The 21,539-nt window shown below is 47.2% G+C and overlaps 1 protein-coding gene across 8 annotated transcripts in view; it reads left to right on the top strand.

The window, feature by feature from the left end:
- The window catches only part of FHAD1 (forkhead associated phosphopeptide binding domain 1), a 125,499-nt gene that overhangs the window by 15,669 nt on the left and 88,291 nt on the right, over positions 1–21,539 (top strand). For all 8 annotated transcript variants that reach the window (XR_009258397.1, XM_058718998.1, XM_058718997.1 and 5 more), the window contains exons 3-4: positions 8,468–8,674; positions 16,761–17,028. Coding sequence is in view for 7 of the 8 variants with exons in the window: in XM_058718998.1 (XP_058574981.1) it covers positions 8,468–8,674; positions 16,761–17,028 (475 nt within the window). In the remaining variant the exon portion in view is untranslated. The remainder of the gene's footprint in view (positions 1–8,467; positions 8,675–16,760; positions 17,029–21,539) is intronic.

Below are 21,539 nucleotides of genomic sequence, written 5' to 3'. Positions count from 1 at the left end.
AACAAGGTAGAATGAAAAGCCAAGCACCAGGGACCGGTGGCTGGGGAGCCTGAAGAGAGCAGCATGTGACCAGACTGGGCCGACTTGAGGACAGAGTGTGAGGGTGGCAGGGAGACAGGGACAGAGGTGGAGTTGGAGGAGGTGGTGGGCCAGGCCAGGGCAGGTGAAGGGGAATGCCCACGTGGAGTGGGTGAGGGAGCAGAGGTCACGAGGAATCAAAGAGGAAGGGAGGGAGGGTGAGGAAGATGGGGGTCAGGAGGTCGTGCTCCGAGACTGGGTTTATGAGTTCCAGAAGATGAAGGTTGAGAACTGGCTCTGAAGGAAGGTTCCAGATACATCAGGAGCCTTGGTGGCAGGCTAACGGCTTCTCAGGGAGGCTTCCTCAAAGCCCAGTGGTCACCAGAGCAGATGTTTATCATTAGTAGATTTGTCGAAGTCTCAGTATTTTATGGACTCACTAAATACTTTTAAAAGGTATTTAAAATGCAGGACACTTTTTTTTTTTTTAATATTTTAGGAAAGGTCATCTCTTTCCTCATTTGAATTGCCTTAATTTTTTAAATAGTTGTTAATGTTTATTTATTTATTTTGAGAGAGAAAGAGAGCACGTGTGCAAGCAGGGGGGTGGGGCAGAGAGAAAGAGGGAGAATCCCAAGCAGGCTCTGCACCATGAGCACAGAGCCCAACGTGGGGCTCCAGCCCATGAACCACGAGATCATGACCTGAGCCAAAATCAAGAGTCAGATGCTTAACCAACTGAGCCCCCCCCCCCAGGCACCCCTGCAGGAGACTTTTTTTTTTTTTTTTTAAATGCATGGTCCATATTCAGTTCCACCCCACTCCTCTCTCACTATTAAATCACCGTCTACTCGCAGGGCACCTGGGTAGCTCAGTTGGTTAAGATCCAACTTCAGCTCAGATCGTGGGTTCATGAGTTCAAGCCCCACGTCAGGCTCTGTGCTGACAGCTTAGAGCCTGCAGCCTGCTTCGGATTCTGTGTCTCCCTCTATCTTTGCCCCTCCCCTGCTGGTGCTCTGTCTCTCAAAAGTAAATAAATAAACGTTATATAATGTAATTAATTAATTAATCCCTGTCTACTCTGAAAAGCATAGGGGACAAGTCAAGGGCACAGATCTTGGTCCCAGAAGTGCCACTTGCATCTTGATGTTGGGTGACACACTTCGTCGTAGCCACGTTTAAAACTGCGGTGAAACGTCACGTTTACCATCTGAACTGTTTGTTAAGCGTCCGGATTAGCAGCGTTAAGTGCGTCCATGCTGTCGTATAACCAACCGGAACTTTCTCATCTTGCGACGCTGAGGCTCTATGCCCGTTAAACCGTCAAACAATTCCCAGTTTCCCCCTCCCCCTAGGCCCTGGCAGCCGCCGTCTTACTTTCTGTTTCTGTGAGCTTGGCAACTCTAGGTACTTCGTACTGGTAGGATCAGGCAGCCGTCGCCTACTTACGACTGGCTTATTTCACTCGGCGTAATGTCTTCAACGTCCGTCCGCGTCGTAGCGTGCCTCGGCATGTCCTTCCTCTTTAAGGCTGAATAATACTCCATTTTATGTACGTGGCACATTTTGCTTATCCGCCCACTTTTCAGTGGACACTGGGTTGTTTCCACCTCCCCGCTGTTGGAGTAGAGTCGTGAACACGGGTGTACAACTCTCTCTTCAAGCCCTTGCTTTTCGTTCTTTTGGATGTTTACCCAAAAGTGGGCTTGATGGATCGTATGATGATATTAGTCTTAATTTCTTTAAAGTGGATTTATTTAGTTTGAGAGAGAGAGAGAGAGAGAGAGAGAGCGAGCGTGAGCGTGGGGGAGGGGCAGAGAGAGAGGGAGAGAATCCCAAGCAGGCTCCATGCTGTCCGCACAGAGCCCAATGCAGGGCTCAGCCTCATGAACGGTGAGATCATGATCTGAGCCAAAGTCAAGAGTCAGATGCTTATCCAACTGAGTCGCCCAGTGGCTCACACCCAGTGTGAGTAGCGGGACAGCTCAGCAAGACGGAGCTCATACATTCAGCCTATATTAGCAGCAGGGCTTCTGTCCAGTAAGAGCTTTTAGCAAATCTCCAAGGAAGCGGAGGGTCTCATATTATAAGATGGTCCCAGGAAGCACTCTCTTGGCCTAACCTGTGACAGAGGCTCCTCCCACTTTTATGGAGTCATTTAAAACTTCCTGCTTGCTTTGATTTCTTTTTTTTTTTTAATTTTTTTTTAACGTTTATTTATTTTTGAGACAGAGAGAGACAGAGCATGAACAGGGGAGGGGCAGAGAGAGAGGGAGACACAGAATCTGAAACAGGCTCCAGGCTCTGAGCTGTCAGCACAGAGCCCGACGCGGGGCTCGAACTCACGGACCGCGAGATCATGACCTGAGCTGAAGTCAGACACTCAACCGACCAAGCCACCCAGGCACCCCTGCTTTGATTTCTTAATAATGGCTTGGCAGCTACTAAGGAACGGAGAGGAACGAGGCTCGGGAAAAGGAAAACAAAATGCAGCACATAGAATTTCTCTCCTCGATGGGTTACCTAGGGTTCACGGAGTGTAGGGATCAGTGGGTATGGGGATGACCATGACGTGAGTGGAATTCCCCAAAGAACTAACGTGCTGTAGTGTTTTTTTTTAAAATGCTTTCTTTTTTTAGAACGGATTGAGGTTTATAGGAAATTGAGCAGATAGCGTATAAAGTTCCCGTATACCCGCCCCCAACACACACAGAGCTTCCCCTATTATTGACATCTTGCTTTCACATGGGACATTTGTTACCACTGACAAACCAATATTGATATGTTATCATTAACTAAAGTCCATAGTTGACATTAGGCATTGCATATTCTGTGGGTTTCGGCCCATGTCTGATAAGTACCCACCACCGCAGCGTCCTACAGAATAGTTCCACCACCCTGAACCCCCTGTGTTCCACATGTTCATCCCGCCCCACATCCACTAGAGCCCCTGGAAACCACTGACCTCTTTACTGTCTCTATATAGTTTTACTTTTTTCAGAATTTCATATGGTTGAGGTTATACACTCTGTGGCCTTTTCAGACCAGCTTCTTGCACCAAGTGATGTGCATTTGCATGGTTCCTCTGTGTCTTTTTCTGGCTCGGTAGCTCATTTCTTTTCATCACTGACTTTTATTTCATTGTGTGGATGTACCACAGTTTGCTTACCCATTCGCCTTTTAAAAGACATCTTGGTGGCTTCAGTTTTAGGGATAAGGATGCTATAAACATGTGTCCAAAGTAAATGAGTCTTAAAATTCAACAATAAGGAAACAAACAACCCAATTTAAAACTGGGCGAAAGATATGAACAGACACCTTACCCAAGATCTACAGATGGCAATAAGCTTATGAAAAGATGCTGACCATCATGTATCATTTTAGGAATTGCAAATAAACACAGGCTATCTTTTCATTTATTTGGATCTTCTTTGATTCTTTCGTCAATATTTTACAGTTTTCTTCATATATATCTTTACATATTCTGTTAGACTTCTACCTAAGTCTGTCTGTCTGGTCTTTCACTCTTTCTTAATCTATCTTCCTTCCTTCCTTCCTTCCTTCCTTCCTTCCTTCCTTCCTTCCTTCCTTCCCTCCTTCCTCCCTCCCTCCCTTTCTTTCTTTCTTTCTTTCTTTCTTTCTTTCTTTCTTTCTTTCTTTCTTTCTTTCTTTTTTCTTTTCTTTTCTTTTCTTTTCTTTTCTTTTCTTTTCTTTTCTTTCTGCTGCTAATGTAAATGGTGTTGTGTTTTTCACTTCCGATTCCAGTTCATTTCTGGTATATAGGAAAGCAACTGACTTTTGTATATTAATTTTGTATCCTACAACCTTGCTATAATTGCTTACTAGTTCTAGGAGTGTTTTTGTTGATTCATGGGGATTTTCTACATAGGCAGTCATGTCATCTGCAAATAGAGACAGTTTTATTTCTTCCTTTCCAATCTGTATACCTTTTATTTCCTTTTCTTGTCTTATTGCCTGTCCTGGCTAGGACACAGTACCGTGTTAAAAAAGAAGTGTGAAAGAGGACATCCTTGTCCTGTTCCTGATCTTAATGAGAAGGTTTCTAGTTTCTCACCATTAAGTATGATGTTAGCTTTAGGGTTTTTGTAGATGTTCTTTATCAAGTTGAGGAAGTTCCCCTCTATTCCTAATTTGCCACAAGTGTGTGTGTGTGTGTGTGTGTGTGTGTGTGTGTGTGTGTGTGTGTAATCACAAATGGATGTTGGATTTTGTCAAATGCTCTTTCTTCACCGGGCTGTGATCATGTGGCTTTTCTTCTCTAGCCTGTTGAGGTGATGGACAGCATTAATTGATTTTCTTTTTTTTTTTTTAATTTTTTTAACGTTTTTATTTATTTTTGAGACAGGGAAAGACACAGCATGAACAGGAGAGGGTCAGAGAGAGGGAGACACAGAATCTGAAACAGGCTCCAGGCTCTGAGCATTAATTGATTTTCTTTTTTTTTTTTTTTAATTTTTTTTAACGTTTTTATTTATTTTTGAGACAGGGAGAGACAGAGCATGAACAGGGGAGGGTCGGAGAGAGGGAGACACAGAATCCGAAACAGGCCCCAGGCTCTGAGCTGTCAGCACAGAGCCCGACGCGGGGCTCGAACTCACGGACCGCGAGATCATGACCTGAGCCAAAGTCGGCCGCTTAACCGACTGAGCCACCCAGGCGCCCCTCATTAATTGATTTTCAAATGCTGAACGAGCCTTGCTTACCTGAAATGAATCCCACTTGCTTGTGGTGTATACATTGTTGGATTGGATTTGCTAATATTTCGTTGAGGATGTTTCATCTGTGTTCATGAGAGATACTGGTCTGAAGTTGTCCCTTCTTGTAATATCTTTATCTGGTTTTGGTATTAGACTAATGTTGTCCTCACAGAATGAGTTAGGAAGTGTTTCTTCTGCTTCGATTTTCTGAAAGAGATTGTAGAGAACCGGTAGCGTTTTTTCCTTAAGTGTTTGATGGAATTCACCAGTGAACCCATCTGAACCTGGTGCTTTCTGTACCAGGAACCAGGTGCTTTCTGGAAAGTTATTGATTATTGATTAAAATTCTTTAATAGATATGGGCCTATTCCGATTATTTATTTCTCCTTGTATGAGTTTTGGTACATTGTATCTTTCAAGGAGTTGGTCAGCTTCGTCTAAGTTATCAAATTTGTGGGCATAGAATTGTTTATAATATTTCTTTGTTATCTTTAATATTTATGTGATCAGTAGTGAACCTTTCTCTTTCATTTCTGGTTTTAGTAACTTGTACCCTCTCTCTCTCTTGTTCTTGGTTAGCCTGCTAGAGGCTCGTCAATTTTACTGATCTTTTCAAAGAATCAACTTTTGGTTTCACTGATGTTTCTCTATTATTTTCCTGCTTTTTATTTCATTCATTTCTGTCTGAATTTTTGCTTCATTTCTTCTGTTTGGGTTAGGCTTTCCCAAGGTGAAAGCTTAGATTATTGATTTAAAGCCTTTCTTCTTTCCCAATGTATGCATTCCATGCTATAAACTTCCCTCTTAGCCCTGCTTTCACTGAATCCCACAAATTCTGATAAGTTGTATTTTCATTTGCATTTACTTTCATTTCATTTAGGTAATTTTTTTTTTATTTTTCTTGAGGCTTCTCCTTGACCCACAGGCTGTTTAGAAGTGTGTCGTTTAATCTCCAAATATTTTGTATTTTTCAGTTATTTTTCTGCTATTGATTTCTAGTCTGATTCCATTGTAGGCTGAAGTCATGCTGTGTAGGATTTCTGTCCTTTTAAATTTGTTATGGTTTGTGGCCCAGAATGGGGTCTGTCTTGGGGAACGTTCCATGTGAGCGTGAGAACAACGTGCATTTTGTTGTTGTTTGGTGAAATTGTCTGTACCTGTCAATTAGATCTAATTGATTAACGGTGTTGTTCAGTTCAGCTTTATCCTTACTAACTTTCTGCCTGCTGGATCTGTCCATTACTGAAACAGGAATGTTGAAGTCTCTAACTCTCATAATGAATTTGTCTATTTCTCCTTGAACCTCTATGAGTTTTTGCCTCATTTATTCTGATGCTTCATCGTTAGGCATATACAATTAAGGATTGTTATGTCTTCTTGGAGAACTGACTCCTTTATCATCATATCCTTGTATCCTCTCTTTATCCCTGAGAATACTCCTGGATCTGAAGTCTTTTCCGTCTGAAATTAATATAGTTATTCCTGCTTTCTTTCTGCATTTCAATATTTTGAGTGCCCAAGTGTATGGTAAAAATTTGCAAAGTGAGTAAGAACACAGACGTTTAAATCAAGCAAATCCGAGTAGAAGCCAGGGTAGTCAAGCTGGGTAACTCTGCACAAATGTAATCATTCTGTGCCTCAGTTTCCTTATCTACAAAATAGAGAACTATCCCTTTGGGCTGTTGTGTAGATGAAATGGATAATGCAGGAGAGCGCTTAGCACATTTCCTGGCATGTAATGTTTAATTAATATAGTCTATTAATACAAGCTGTTGTATTGTTATATAACAGCATAACATAAGCAATTAGTCTATTATTGATACAAGTGACTGGTTATTATTGCATTTTGAGACTTCACTGTCAATTTCTAAATGCAAGTACTCTTCGTATGAAAGTTGGATGAGGCACTCCAGGAGGACACATTTAAATGTTTATTTATTTATTTTGAGAGAGAGAGAGAGAGAGAGAGAGAGAGAAAACAGGTGCATCCAAGCAGGGGAGGGGCAGAGAGAGAAGAGAGAATCCCAGGCAGGCTCCACAGTGTCAGCACAGAGCCCCATGCGGGGCTTGATCTCACGGTTCGTGAGATCATGATCGGAGCCGAAATCAAGAGTTGGACGCTCAACCGACTGAACCACCCACGCGCCCCACGAGAAGATAAATTTAGAAAATAATTGCAAAGGCGCAGGCTGAAGTGGATGTCTCATAGGCAGTGTCCTGAAAAGAGAAAGGCTTCACATATGCCCTGCAGCCACAGTCCAGAGCCCCACGGCCAGGGGAATATGGTATTTCCTTCTGGCCACTGGGCCCTGCTCGGTCTTCTGATCAAAGCGAAATTACAGCAGAGCCTTCTGCCCTCCACTGCCAATTCACAGACACACCGTCTGGGGTCCCTCTCTTTTTGGAAATGTAATCACACCACGCCTCCTATTAAAAAGTAGATCATTGGGGCACGTGGGTGGCTCGGTGAGTCAAGTGTCCGACTCCGGATCCCAGCTCAGGTCTTGATCTCAGCCATGAGCTCAAGCCCCGCAGTGGGCTCCACGCTGGGCATGAAGCCTACTTACAAAAAAAAAAAAAAAAAAAAAAAAAGATCATCTTCGATTAGATAAATTCTGAGTAGCTTTTAAGAAGCAATAGAAATAGCTAATCACATGGGACAATCTTCATTGCACACCAAGGTTTTCTAAAGATGGTTATAAAACTAGGTGATGTGCTGTGATCTCAATTTTCTTTCAACTTTTTCACAAGATTGTAAGCACAGACAGAAGACTAGAAGGATGTTCACGGCGCCTGGCTCTGGGGGGATGGGAGCCTAGGTGATTTTAATGTCTTCTTTGTGCTTTTTTCCGGTTCTCATTTTCTGTAATATTTTTTGAAATGTTATTTTTTTAATGAGTTGAACACAAAATTAATGAACGCCAATCATTAGGAACACCACCCTCCCCCCCCCCCCCCCCCCATTTAACTCTATGTACTTTATCCCATGAACTTGGTGTTTTCCTTACAGGAAGGTGGACAGTTGCCACCTGCCAAGTGACCTTTCTGGTTTGGGTTTGGGGCCATTTTTGCTTTCTGTCCTGCCGTTCGGGACGACCAAAAGCATACCTAGGTGGGGTCAGGGATATAGAAAGTGGCCGATTCCCTGGCCAAACACATGCTCATCCAGACTCCACAGAGTTCCCTTTGCCTCCGTGCTGCCGGATCCTCAGCCAACAACTTGGGCACCTGCTCTGGGGTCTGGAGTCAGAGAGGAGACATACCCCAGCCCCACCAGACACTATCCACGTGACCTTGGCCGGGTCGCTATCTTCCCTGACTCTACCTGTCATCATTTTTATTTTTTTTATTTTTTATTTAAAAAAATTTTTTTAACGTTTATTTGTTTTTGAGACAGAGAGAGACAGAGCATGAACGGGGGAGGGGCAGAGAGAGAGGGAGACACAGAATCGGAAACAGGCTCCAGGCTCTGAGCGGTCAGCACAGAGCCCGACGTGGGGCTCGAACTCACGGGCCCTGAGATCATGACCTGAGCCGAAGTCGGACGCTTAACCGACCGAGCCACCCAGGCGCTCCACCTGTCATCATTTTTAAATGAGGGCTGTGGTGACCAGCCAGCCAGGCGAGGCGCCTAGCACCTTCTGATACCCAGTGCTCAGCAGTAAATGTTAGGGGCCCCTGCCGTTTATTCTTGTTTTCTTGGTTACAGACGCCTTCCTTATGTATTTCAGTCTCCTGACATCGACAACCATCATGCGCTCATTGAATATAATGAGGCCGAGGACAGCTTTGTTCTCCAGGACTTCAATTCCAGAAACGGCACCTTCGTCAACGAGTGCCACATTCAGAATGTGGCCGTGAAGCTGCTACCCGGAGACATCCTGAGATTTGGGTCTGGAGGGCTGACCTACGAACTGGTCATCGAAAACCCATCCTCGGTGAGTCCAGACCCCTGTGCGTCCAAAGGGTGGTCCTTGTCTGCCGTGCGCCCCTCGGATTTCACGCCGTGCACACCAGTGACCCTGACGGACGGGACCCGGCAAGGTTCACACCTATCCCGGTGGATCCTGGCGGGGCGTGAGTCCTCGCGCCCTCTTCTGGGCATTTCCTGGAATGACATGTAAATTTTGCACCGTGGCAAACCCAGAACTAAGTGTAGTGTTTTGCTGAAAATGCAAAGCTTGATCAGGGCGGATGGAAGGCAGGATGCGCCTTTGAAAACTCAGAGATGGATGCTTCTTTTTAGGCAGATCAGCCGTCTGCAGCGTCCATTCCCGGTGAGCCCGGAATGAATCTCTGCCATGCGTGTCCCAGAGAGATGGCGCATTTATCTTACCACCCCCAAGAATGCTACGTTGAGTGAGACCTCCAAGGCTTAAAATCCTTTCAGGGACAAGGCCAAGTATAAATAAATTAAATTCAGAGGATCTACACAGAATCCTGGGGTTTTGAGCCCTCAGGCAGCCCTAAATATGCCCCCCAGGCAGATCAACAGAATCCCTCAGGCTGCAGGAGCCACGATGTCACATCCATCACCTTTGGCTTTGAAGATGGGGGACAGATTTTCCTGCTACTGCACAGCTGCCTTATCCCCCTTAGATGATTAAAGTGTGTTTGCTCATGGTCCGTACCAGGGTCCTGTGGCAGCACCGAGGAGGGGCTCCTGACCCGGAAGGTGTTGACCTGATCAAGTTTTCAACGTGGGCTCCAAGGACCCCCCAGTACTTCAAACCCTGTGGGGAGCAGACCAAGCATGCAGATCCCTGGGCCTCACCCAGGCCCAAGGACTCGTACTTAAGGTTGACAGATGGGGCACCTGGGTGGCTCAGTTGGTTAAGGGTCAGCTTCACCTCAGGTCATGATCTCACGGTCCGTGAGTTCGAGCCCCGTGTCGGGCTCTGTGCTGACGGCTCAGAGCCTGGAGCCTGCTTCGGATTCTGTGTCTCCCTCTCTCTCTCTGCCCCTCTGCCACTCATGCTCAGTCTCTCTTTGTCTCTCAAAAATAAATTAAAAAGTTAAAAAAACTTTTTTGAAAAGATTGACAGATAAAATACAGGACACCCAGCTAAATCTGAACTGCAGATAAACGCCAAATAATTGTTTAGTATAAGTATATCCCAAATATTGCCAAAGGCCACTTAGGCTTAAAAAAAATTATTTGTTGTTTATCTGAAATTCAGAGTTAATTGGACACACTGTATTTTATTTAGGTTTTTAAAAAATTTTTTTAACATTTACTTATTTTTGAGACAGAGAGAGACCGAGCACGAATGGGGGGAGGGTCAGAGAGAGAGGGAGACACAGAATCCAGAGCAGGCTCCAGGCTCTGAGCTGTCAGCCCAGAGCCCGACGTGGGGCCCGAACTCACGGACCGCAAGACCATAACCTGAGCCGAAGTCAGACGCTTAACCGACTGAGCCACCCAGGCGCCCCTAGATTTTTTTAAATCTATATATTTATGTTAAATCTGGCAACCCTCCCCAGCCTCCCTGGGAACGGGGTGTGCACTGGGGAATATGCGTTCTCACAAGCTCCCTGGTGATTCCGACGTGCCCCCAACACAAGGAAAACCTAAATTTGGAACTCCTCCTCTAAAGCATTTACAGATTGTTTCAGGAACCAAAGAAAACAGAGTCTCAAACACCAAGCCTATAAACCCAAGTCTGTGAAGCGTGAGTCAGTGTTTGTCAAACACGTGTGATTGATCATAAGAATGTATTTGGAATGTCCCATAAAATTACAGGTTCCCATGCCCCCTGCCTGGGAGATTCTCATTCTGTGGCTTGCCAGTAGGGGACAGGGGGACAGACGACATCTGCCTGTTTTCACACAAAGGTATTTATGGAAATGTTATTTATAGGGACACAAAAATTGAAAGCTAGCTATCCATCAAAAGGGGACGTCATTTTAAAAAGTACAAGGAGTTCTTCGTATACGGAAAAGTGTGCCGCTTTTTTTTTTTTTAAAGACACTTTATTTATTTTTGAGAGTGTGCAAGCTGGGGAGGGGCAGAGAGAGGAGAGAGAGGGGATCCCGAGCAGGCTCCGCAAGGTCAGCGTGGAGCCCTGTGTTCCACGAACTCACGAACTTCGAGGTTATATGACCTGAGCCGAGATCGAGATGGGGCACTTAACTGACGGAGCCCCCCGGGCGCCCCTGTGCTGCTTTTTTTTTTTTTTTTTTTTTTAATTTTTTTTTCAACGTTTTTTATTTATTTTTGGATAGAGAGAGACAGAGCATGAACGGGGGAGGGGCAGAGAGAGAGGGAGACACAGAATCGGAAACAGGCTCCAGGCTCCGAGCCATCAGCCCAGAGCCTGACGCGGGGCTCGAACTCACGGACCGCGAGATCGTGACCTGGCTGAAGTCGGACGCTTAACCGACTGCGCCACCCAGGCGCCCCCCCTGTGCTGCTTTTTAAAAACCGGTTTTTGGAGATAGACTGACAGGCAAGAAAGCTGCAGGTGTTTAAAGGATGTAACTTGATCGACTTTGACTTAGGCGTGTGCCAGACGGACCATCATCAAGGCAGTGAGCAAACTCATCACCCCCAAAGGGTTCCTCGTGACCACGTTTGCTTGCCTGCTTTTAACAGCTTCCTCGAATATAACTTGCACCACACACACCTCACCCGTTTGTACGTGTGCCGTTTGGTGTTTGCACGTTTACGGGGTTCCGTAGCCGTCACTACCACCCGCTTCCAGAACCTTTCCATCCATTTCTATCACCCTCCCCCAAACCTTGGAGGCACTTCGTTATTTTTGTTCGTTTTTCATTTTTAGATTTTAAAATGGTGGCAAAATACCGAAAACATTTACCGTCTGAACCTCTTGTGAGCATATAGTTCCGTCACTGCACTCACACTGCTGTACAGCCATCTCCGGAACGTTCTCCCTCTTCCCAATCCGAAACCCTGTGCCCGTTACGTGAAAGCTCCCTCCCTCTTCCTTGCTCCCCCAGCCGCCACTCTTTCTGTCTCTATGAACTTGACCGCTCTGGGCCCCTCACAGAAGTGGAATCTCACAGTGTTTGTCCGTTGGTGACCTTCTCCCTTCACTTACAGAGTGTAATGTCCTCACGGTCCGTCTGTGTTGTAGCAAGTGTCAGAACTCTCCTCTTTTTTTTTTTTTTTTTTAATTTTTTCATGTTTATTTATTTTTGAGAGAGAGAGAGAGAATGGGGGAGGGGCAGAGAGAGGGAGACCCAGAATCCGAAGCAGGCTCCAGGCTCTGAGCCGTCAGCACAGAGCCCGACGTGGGGCTCAAAGCCACGAACCGTCAAGATCGTGACCTGAGCCGAAGTTGGACCCTTAACCGACTGAGCCACACAGGTGCCCTGCGTTGTTAACATTTTCTCCAGAACCTTCTTCAGTGTGGACAATTGACAACACAAAACAGATCAAGCTCTGATTTACAGTGTTTGCTATTTCTGTGGTGTAAATACTCCCACCATGGCCAATCTCAAGAGACCAGGGAAACATTGCTGAATACAGAGATACAGGGAGACGTGAGGTAGCACGCACATGTAGGGTTGAATCACCTCAAGAGCATGGAGAGCGGTAAAATAATGTAATATAATTCGGAAGGGTGAGTGTTAACTATGCTACTTTTGTTTCTACTATCGTTTAATTGTAAGTTCATATCATTTAATTTTTATTAATGGCTTCTTATCAACCAGCTCACAAAATTCCTGGGCATTTAATACCTGGCTCTCATGGGGGGCACCAGGGTGGCTCAGTTAGTTAAGCATCCGATGTCGGCTCAGGACATGATCTCACGGTCCGTGAGTCCGAGCCCCGTGTCGGGCTCTGTGCTGACAGCCCAGAGCTTGCAGCCTGCTTCAGATTCTGTGTCTCCCTCTCCCTCTGCCCTTCTCTGTCTCTCTCTCAAAAACAAAGAAACATTTTTTTTAATAAAAACAAAGAACTGGCTCTCATGAGCTGGTGGCTCTCGTGCAGCAGACATTCCCCGGTCCTGCCTGGATGAAGACCGGGGTCTTCTGGGCTGCTTCCCACACGTGGCACGTACCACGTGAATAACACCACCAAAGAGTTGTCAGTGTTCCTAGAAAACCCCGATTCCAAGCAGCGCATACAACATCTTGTGGTTTTCACACCGTCTCTTTCTTCCTTTCTTTTTTGTAACTTAGAAAATTTCCTATTCCCTGTTAACCGATCATCTAAGACCCTTCTGTGAGTATGGAAAGCAGTTATAAAAAAAATCATGACTTCAAACAAGCTCGAAGCTCTAAGAGCCCAGGTGTTAGAGTCAAACAGCATCATCGCTTCCCGGCTGTGGGACCTTGGGCAAGTCACTTACCCTCTCTGAGCTTCAGTTTCTTAATCCACAACATGGGGGCAAAAATGCCTCCCCCACCTCTGGGATTGTTCTGGCAATTAGATGAGAGCACAACACAGTCTCTGGCACCCGGGTGCCTTCCTGACGTGGTGGCTCATCGCCGGAGAAATATCGGCAATTACAAACAGCAGAGCACGTGACAGGCTCTCCAAGGGCAAAGTCGGCCTCACCGTCTGCCCAGCCTCCGGGGCGTCCTGGCAGCGTGTGTGGGTCTTGGAGGCACCCAATATGCAAACTCCCTTGGTTATTTTAGGGTGTCCCATTCAACATGCACCCCTTACAGGGCTAGAAGCACACACTGGAAAGATAACATAAAGAACAAGTAGATAATCTGAAAAATTGGGTTATGTTTTCTTGAGTAAATTATTGACGGGTGTTTGTTCAAGCTGATACAAATTCAGTAGCGGGTGTGGCCTGGCTAATCCAGGTGGTTGACAACCTGCTATTTTAAAGACGGTGTGGAAGAAATCAGGAGTGTAACATATGCTCCCTGAAAAACAACAACAACAAAAAACATGCAACATACCACATGGTCAGAGAAAAGGGAAAAGGGAAAGAAAAAAGGCATTAGCGCGTATTTTTAAACTCCCGTTTCTAAAAACAGACTTCTTGATAACTGACCTTGACCCCAAGCTTGGGGTACATTCTAATGTGAGCACAGCCCAGAACTAGCTTTTAACGTGAGTCCTTTTCTTGTGTTTGTTTTACCCCTGCCTGTTTCCTTATGTACTGGCAGCTATTTCTGAGAAAACCTTGACCTTGCTTATTATAGAGCAAGCATGCAAACCAGAGAAAATCAACTTTTACCTTCCAACTAAAGCCACCCTCAACCAACAAGCTTGAGAAAGAAAACAAAAAAACCTTATAATTTTATTTTTAATTTTATTTTTGGATCCGAAAAGCCAAATGGAGCCTTTCGTGCATGTACATGTCCCTGGCTCCTTCCCCCTTAGGGACCCTATCATTAGGGCTCTGGGCTGCAAGTGACAGAAACCAGCTCTAGCCGGCCTCACCGGGGCTGAGCAGCTCAGGGTACCGCCCCAGCCAGGGCTCAAAGCCAGCTCCCCACGTGCAGCGCCACGTTCACAGCAGCCATCATCACTGTAGCCAGTGACGATGGGAACCCAAGTGCCCGCAAAATGGCTAAACAAAATGTGAATTCTGACACCTGCTACAACGCGCGTGAACCTTGAGGACACAATGCTCAGTGAAATCAGCCAGTCGCCCAAAGACAAAGGCGGTACGGTTCCACTTGCCTGAGGTCCCTAGAGGAGTCAAATTCAGAGACAGAAAGCGGAATGGTGGGTGCCAGGGGCTGGGGGAGGGGGAAGGGGGTGGTGGTGTTTAATGGGGACAGAGTTTCCGTTCTGTAAGATGGAGACCTTCTGAAGATGTGTCTCCCAGCCACGTGAGTGTCCTTGGCACCCCCGACCTGTACGCTTAAAAACGGTTAAGATGCAAATGTGGCGTTACGTGTGGTTTACCACGATTAAAGCAACAGCGGCTTCTAGCTCCCCACGCCTCGGCTCCGCTCCCTCAGGCAGACTACATTGTCAAGTCCCCAGACCACGCCAGACCCTGGTGTCCGGCCACGGGCTCCCTGGGTCCCTTTGGCTCTGATTGGATCACACGCCTCACCGCTGAGCCAATCACTGAGGCCGGGGAATGTGATTGGCTGAGTGCTTAGCCCCACCCACAAGTTGCTCAGCGATTGGGCGGGGGATTCCCCAGACGCTCCAAAAGACCTGAGTGGGGTCTGGGCTGCCCCCTGGGGAAGTGGATGGTATTGGACGTGCCGGACGGGCTCACTCCCGCTGGCACCCTTGCCGTTAGTTAGCGGTGAGCGTATGACCTGCGGATCCCAGCACAAAAGGGGAGTTCTTCCACGCCTCCCAGCAACCTCCAGATTTGTTTTTTAGCACATTAGAATTTACCCCTTCTCACCTTTGGCCCATGGGCCAGTGAATATTTATTTAACTGGTGGGAAAATGTTATATAGGAATAATTGAGGCAAGACAGACCCTCCGCGGTGGGGAGGAGACAGGATGGATGGGGAACTTAGTGCAGGGCAGGAGCGGGACACCCTGGCCCTGGGGAATAACGAAAGGAAGAAAGCACAGGTGGAGGGGCTGAGATGTTGACACTGGAGAGAAACTGGAAAAGTGCGCGGAAGAAACAGAGCCCTGGAACACTGCCAAGTCCGTTCCTGAAGCAGGTTTAAAGTGGGCCGGTGTCATTATGAATGATGGGCCAGATGTCCCCAGGCAGTTGGAGCTTGGAGCTTGATATCCCCGAACGCTGTCCTCACGGACTCCAAGAAAAAGTCTTCAGAGAGAACGCACGGGATCTTTGACTTGCTGGGGAAAGTCTAGAGCCTGAACGAATGGAGAATCTTCCTCTTAAATCTAACTGAAGCTGTAGGAAGTTCTATGAGTAGGTGCTCATATTTGGAAGTGTCTCTCTCTCTCTCTCTCTCTCACTATGTGTCTCTGAGTTCATATTCTCTCCCGTCTACAGGAGACACATGAGCCCCAGGCAGGGGGGAATAGATGTGTGGCCCTACATAGTGGCAAACCTTTGAACTCAGTGTGTTTTTTTCTGCCAAGAGAATTGGAGTGGGGGAGGTGAGACAGAGACAGGGGTCATCAGACCTCATTCCCAATTCCCTCCCCACCACTACCTGAGCCTGGCTAAATTCATTAACCTCACCATGCCTCGTTTGTAATATAGGAGTCGTTTTGTAATATAGGAGTTCTGCTCGGCAGGACTACCGTGAGAAATAGATAAGGAAGGAACAATAAATGATAGCACACCCCAATGTTACGGTTGAACCACTAGGCCCAGGGAGAAACCACCACTGAAGTGTTAAACCCAGGCAGAAGCCAGGTGTCAGCATCGCTCAGCACGTGTCTGTCCACGATTAGATGGGGTTGGGTGTGCTTCCCATATAAAGTGGCCGCAGGCCTCTTCCAAGGGTCAGATGATGAAACAATCCCTCGGTAGACGTTTATGGAGCATTTCCCAAGAGTCGGGTGTGGTACATGTTGAGGATCAAAGGTTAGTGAGACAGGCAAGGTCCCTGCCATCCCAGAGCTCTTGGCTTCAGAGGGGCAGATGGCATTAAAGTGCCCAACAGATGCAGAGTGTGGATGGAAGGCAGGCTGGGGGTCCTGAAGAGCCCGGTGTGAATCTCAGGGATTTGTTCATTCATTCTTTCAAGCAGTATTGGAGGGCCTGCTCTGTATGTGCCAGGCATTATTCTAGGTGCTGAGGACACAGGGGTGAGCAAGATAGACAGCCCTTATCCTCTTGGAGGTGACGTTCTACCAGCTCAGAGGCTCACCAGCAAATCTAGGATCTTGGAAAGTCACAAGGTCTCGCTCAGCCTCAGTCTCGTGACAGAGTGTTGGGTGTGTCAAACAGGGTGATGCCTGTGGCCACATGAAGGCTGTCCCCAGGAACTGGTGGTGTGATGGTGCAATGTGACCCACGGTGGGGCCTGCCATCCCAAACTTGGGGATGGTCTGGTGGGGGGCGGGGGGGGGGCTTCCTTGGGGAAGTGACTTAGAAGCTGAGCCCTAGGGCAGCAATTATATGGCTGGGACAAAGGTGGAGACCACCCCCAGCTGATCGGAACCTCCTCTGACTCTCTTCTCTGGTCCTGCAGGTCTCCTCCCCATGGATGAGTGGCCCGGTACCTTGGCCAAGACCACAGCCACCTGCGGCCACACAGCAGTCGCAACAGTCCCCCCCACCTCTGCAGATGCCCTTCCCCCTGGGGATCCGGCCAGCACCAGTGCAGAGGAGCTGGTCCCAGGGGGTTCCCAGGCCCACCATGGTCCCTCCTGCCTGTCACAAGCGGCCCATGAGCGCCGGAGGGAAGATGTTCTCCTTTGTGATGGATGGCATCCACAGACCTCCCATCATCAAGCAAGGTATTCGCTCGCGCTTCCAGTGGTGGTTTTGGGGATGGCCTTATAGCCATGCGGGTGGGTCTCGGTTTTTGCTTATTTTTTCCGATTCTGAAAGTAGAACATAGTCAATTATGGAAAACTCAGGGATAAACAGAAAGTAAGAAAACAGTTAAAGATCCTTTGTCACCCTCACCACCCAGCACCCCCTGTTGACTTTCTGGGGCCTGACCCTCCAGACTTTGTGCTCTGCACAAATGCACACATCGGTACCCCTGTGGCGAGCGTGCGGGCGTGGGTGTGTGTCTATGTGTGTGTGTGTGTGTGTGTGTGTGTGTGTGTGTGTGTGTGTGTGTATCTGAATACATAGCAGGCTGTAAACTTACAACTTTGACTCAGATGTGCAGAAATATGGGCAGCCGAAATGCCCCTCACCCACAACAGCCTTAGGAGCTTTTAAATATCTTATTACCATTTCACAGATGACAGGAGGCTGAGGCTCATTGAGGAAAATTACATCCCAGACGTGACATATTCAATCTAGTCTGATCTAACATTTTTCAGTCCGATTAAGGCTAGTTATCTCGGTGACTATCATTCACAGCCTGGTCACTTTGGGGACCAATCTTCACAGTTTCCTTCCCTCACCCTCTTCCCCTGAAGGCTTCATGACATTTGGGGAGGGGACTTCCTATCTGTCACTATCCTCTTGGCCTCTCCGGCAGAGTAGCCAGCTTGACTTAGTCCTTGGCATGACCCCGGTTTCCTCCATGCCTGTGATGTGAAGATCCCATTCTCTGTCCTCTGGGTCCCCAGGTCTCTCTGTGGCTCCACACCCTCGCCTGGTGTCACTCAAGACCATTCACCTGATCACCTCCCTCAGCCATTCAAATAATAGTTATTGTTGTGAAATATACAAACTGAGGAGTAAATGAAATGCAGTTATATTCACCACTATCATCATCATTATCATCATCAAATGAACCCTTGTGGACCATCAACATCAAATGAAGTCGAGAAATTACTCAGCCATTTCCCCCTTTCATTTTAATATGAAAATTTTCAAACATACTGCAAAGTAAAAAGAATTTTACAGAGACCCTCCCACCTAATTCCACCATTAACATTTTGCTATACTCTCTACTGCATATCTGTCTATCCATCCCTCTATTCATTCATTAATCCATCTTTGATGCATTTCAAAATAAATTTCACACGTCTGTAGCCTTCTTCCTAAATATTTTAGTATATACACCATTAATCAGAATTCAACAGTTTCTGTCTTTTTGATGTAAAATTAACATGCGGTGTATATGTTATCAATTGCTGCATGACAGATTCTCCCAAAACTTAATGGCCCAAGGGGCTGCCTGGGTGGTTCAATTGGTTAAGCCTCTGATTCTTGATTTCGGCTCAGGTCATGATCTCACAGTTGTGAGATCGAGCCCCATGTTGGGCTCTACGCTGAGCATGGAGCCTGCTTAAGATTCTCTCCCTCCCTCTCCCTCTACCCCTCCCCTGCTTGCACACATGCTCTCTCGCTCTCTCTCAAAAAAAAAAACAAAAAAACAGAAACAAAACACTGTAGTGGCCTAAAGCAAAATAAAACAAAACAAAAAAACCCAAACTAAAACAAAAACAAAAAACCCAGACGTGGGTTTTTTATCTGATACTCTTTTTGTGGGTCAGGACTTTGGGAGCAGCTTAGCAGGGTGGCTGTAGCTCAGGGTCTCTCATAAGACTGCAGGTAAGCTGTCAGCCAGGGCTGCAGTCATCTGAAGGTTTGACTGGGGCTGGAGAATCTGCTTCCAGGATGGCGCACTCACATAGCTATTGGCAGGAGGCCCCAGTTCCTCACCACACGGACCTATCCAGAGAACTGCTGGAATGTCCTCCTGAAATGGCAGTTGGCTCTTCCTGAAAAGGTGGCCCAAGAGAGCAAGATGGAAACCACAACATCTCTTAGGACCAAGCCTCGGAAGCCGCTATGTCATTTTTGCAATACCCTGCTGGTTACACAGGTCAGCTCTGTCTAGTGTGGATAAGACTCCCCATGGCCCTGAATACCAGGAGGTGAGACCTCCTGGCAGCCCTGTCTTGGACACTGGCTACCACAGTCTGTCCTCTGGTCCTCAATGATTCACCACCTCTCACTTGCACAACTCCCTCACCCTCTCCCAAGCGCTCCCCCCACCCCCAGGGTCTCATCCCATTCCAGCATCAGTCTGAATTCCAGAAGCTCATCATCTAAATCAAGTCCAGGTACAGATGGAGCTCACTGGGTGTAGCTCCTTAAGCTCAGGTTCTTACATACCATTGCCAGCAATCTGAAGACTGTGAACTGAAGACATGGGTTGTCTGTCCCTCGTACACCCAACATAGTCTGGTGGGACAGAGTTTATGGACATGCCTTCTTTTCAAAAGGGGAAAAACAAGAAACACACAGGAGTCCTTGGCCCAAAGCAATTCTGAAATCCAGCCAGGAAAAAGTTGGAAGTTCCTTTATTAGGACTTAGACCTGTTCTTGCCCAGAAATGACCCTTCATGGCTCTTGCCTCTGCCCTCTCGTTCCTTGGTTCGGCCCTCTGAGTCCTCCTGCCTTTTCCATGAGAGGTATCACATTTGCAGCTGTGCAATTTTATAGTCTGCTACCTGCCTATAGATGCGTGGGGGTCATAGGCTTCTCTTGCTTTTGTGGGTCTCCATCTCCGTCAGTCCACACTGGTAGTGTTCCTTCTTGGGGTTCACCCTAGTAGGCAAAAGCCTTCTTGACACAAACCCTCCTCTGCCTTGGGCTTCTGCCGAGAATGGGAGGGACAGCCCTTCTTAGAAGCCCTGGGTTTTGCCCGAATCATTCCCTGACACGCCAGCTTGGATCTCTCTGCTTTCTTGACAAAGGATATCACAGTCTTACACTCAGCTTCATCTTTGGAGCGTGCTTTCCTGAGAGTGCCCTTGATTTGGTCTTTGCCCAACCCACATCTCACATTTCATTTGCCATCTGGAGAGGGAAGGAATTTTCAAGTCCTATCAAGTCCCAGCTCCTTGTGGTTCAACAGTCCCCCTGTTGGCCTCTCTCCCCTCCTGCAGTTCATGGTAAGTGCCAGGAAGAGGGCAGGTGGCATCTTCCAACACTCTGCCTGGGCTCCATCACCCAGTTCATTAGGAACATCTTCTGCTTTCCACATCACCACAGGCAATGTGTTCTAAAACTTCTTATAAGGGATCCTTATAAGAAGAGAGAGAGAGAGAGACACCAGGGATGCCTGCACATGGAGGAAAGGCCATGTGAAGACACGGAATGAAGGTAGCCATCTACAAGACAAGAAGAGAGGCCTCAGGAGAAACCAACCCTGATGCCACCTTGATCTTGGACTTCAGCCTCCACACTATGAGAAATATAATTCCTCTGTTTAAGCTGCCCAGTCTGTGCTCTTTTGTTATGGCAGCTGAGCTGATGATTGCAAAGTCCATCCACTATTGGAGAGGACAATCCAAAGATGTGAATACCAGGAGATAAGAACCATTGGCGCCATCTTGGAGGCTGGCCACCACACAACGAAAAGCACCCAGTCCAAATCCTAAAGACACCCACACGCTGATAATTAAGGCACCCACATGCTGTCCCTGGTGAGGACTGATAATTATCTGACAAGCACCAGGAGAGCCAGATGGCTGTGAAAATATTGAAGCAACTTCTCTCCCATTTGGCAAATAGCCACCGCTTAAAACTTCTTAACGTGTCTCTGCTCCCCCATCCCTGCCATCCCACTGTCCCAGCCATCCCACCCCTCCTTTGGGGTTCTCCCCACTGGGACTTCCAAATGATCCAGCAACTAGAGGGTTTGTTTTGAACTGAGTTAAACCAGTTGGGTCGTACATGGCCCTTGGGGTCTCTCCTCGATAGGTATTAGGAGCCAGTAAAGACATTTGAGACGGGTGACAGGAAACCACTCCAGCACCTCCCTGCCTGGGTGCAAGGAAAGCAAGTCTCAGATAAATTCTACCCCATGCAGACTTCTAGTAAACATAGCAAAGGGATGTCAAACATCATTCAGCCTATTCTGTAGGTTTGATGAAGTCTGGACTCTGTCCTTTAAGGGCTCCGACCATCACCTAGTAGAAAAGCTCATTCAAGGCCGCCATGACAGGGGCACAGAGGCATCAGGAGTTACTCCCAGAGATGGCATTAGACAGCAGAGATCTAAACCAGGACCGGACACTGGACCCTCCCTGAGTGGGGGCACAAGGACAGGGCTCCCCAGTACTTCAGCCGACCGGCAGGCATACCTTCGTGCATTTGCCCTTTGGGAGCCTGTTTCTAACATAAAGCATACAAGGGTAATAGGCCACCCTTTTTACCAACTAAAAACCTATTTCTGGCCTTTGGTTTGCTAATTAGGAAAGCCTCCGGTGTCGCCTGCCTCTGGACTGTGGCCTGTGCAGTGTAATGCTGCCCGGCCACCCCAAGCGTGGGGACTCCTGACTGGGGCGACTGACTGCCCCTAGGCTGAAAAGTAAACAACTTGCACATA

This window comes from Neofelis nebulosa, chromosome 2, assembly GCF_028018385.1.
Source record: "Neofelis nebulosa isolate mNeoNeb1 chromosome 2, mNeoNeb1.pri, whole genome shotgun sequence".
Taxonomy (NCBI): Eukaryota; Metazoa; Chordata; class Mammalia; order Carnivora; family Felidae; genus Neofelis; species Neofelis nebulosa.
This window is presented reverse-complemented; position numbering and strand designations above follow the sequence as displayed.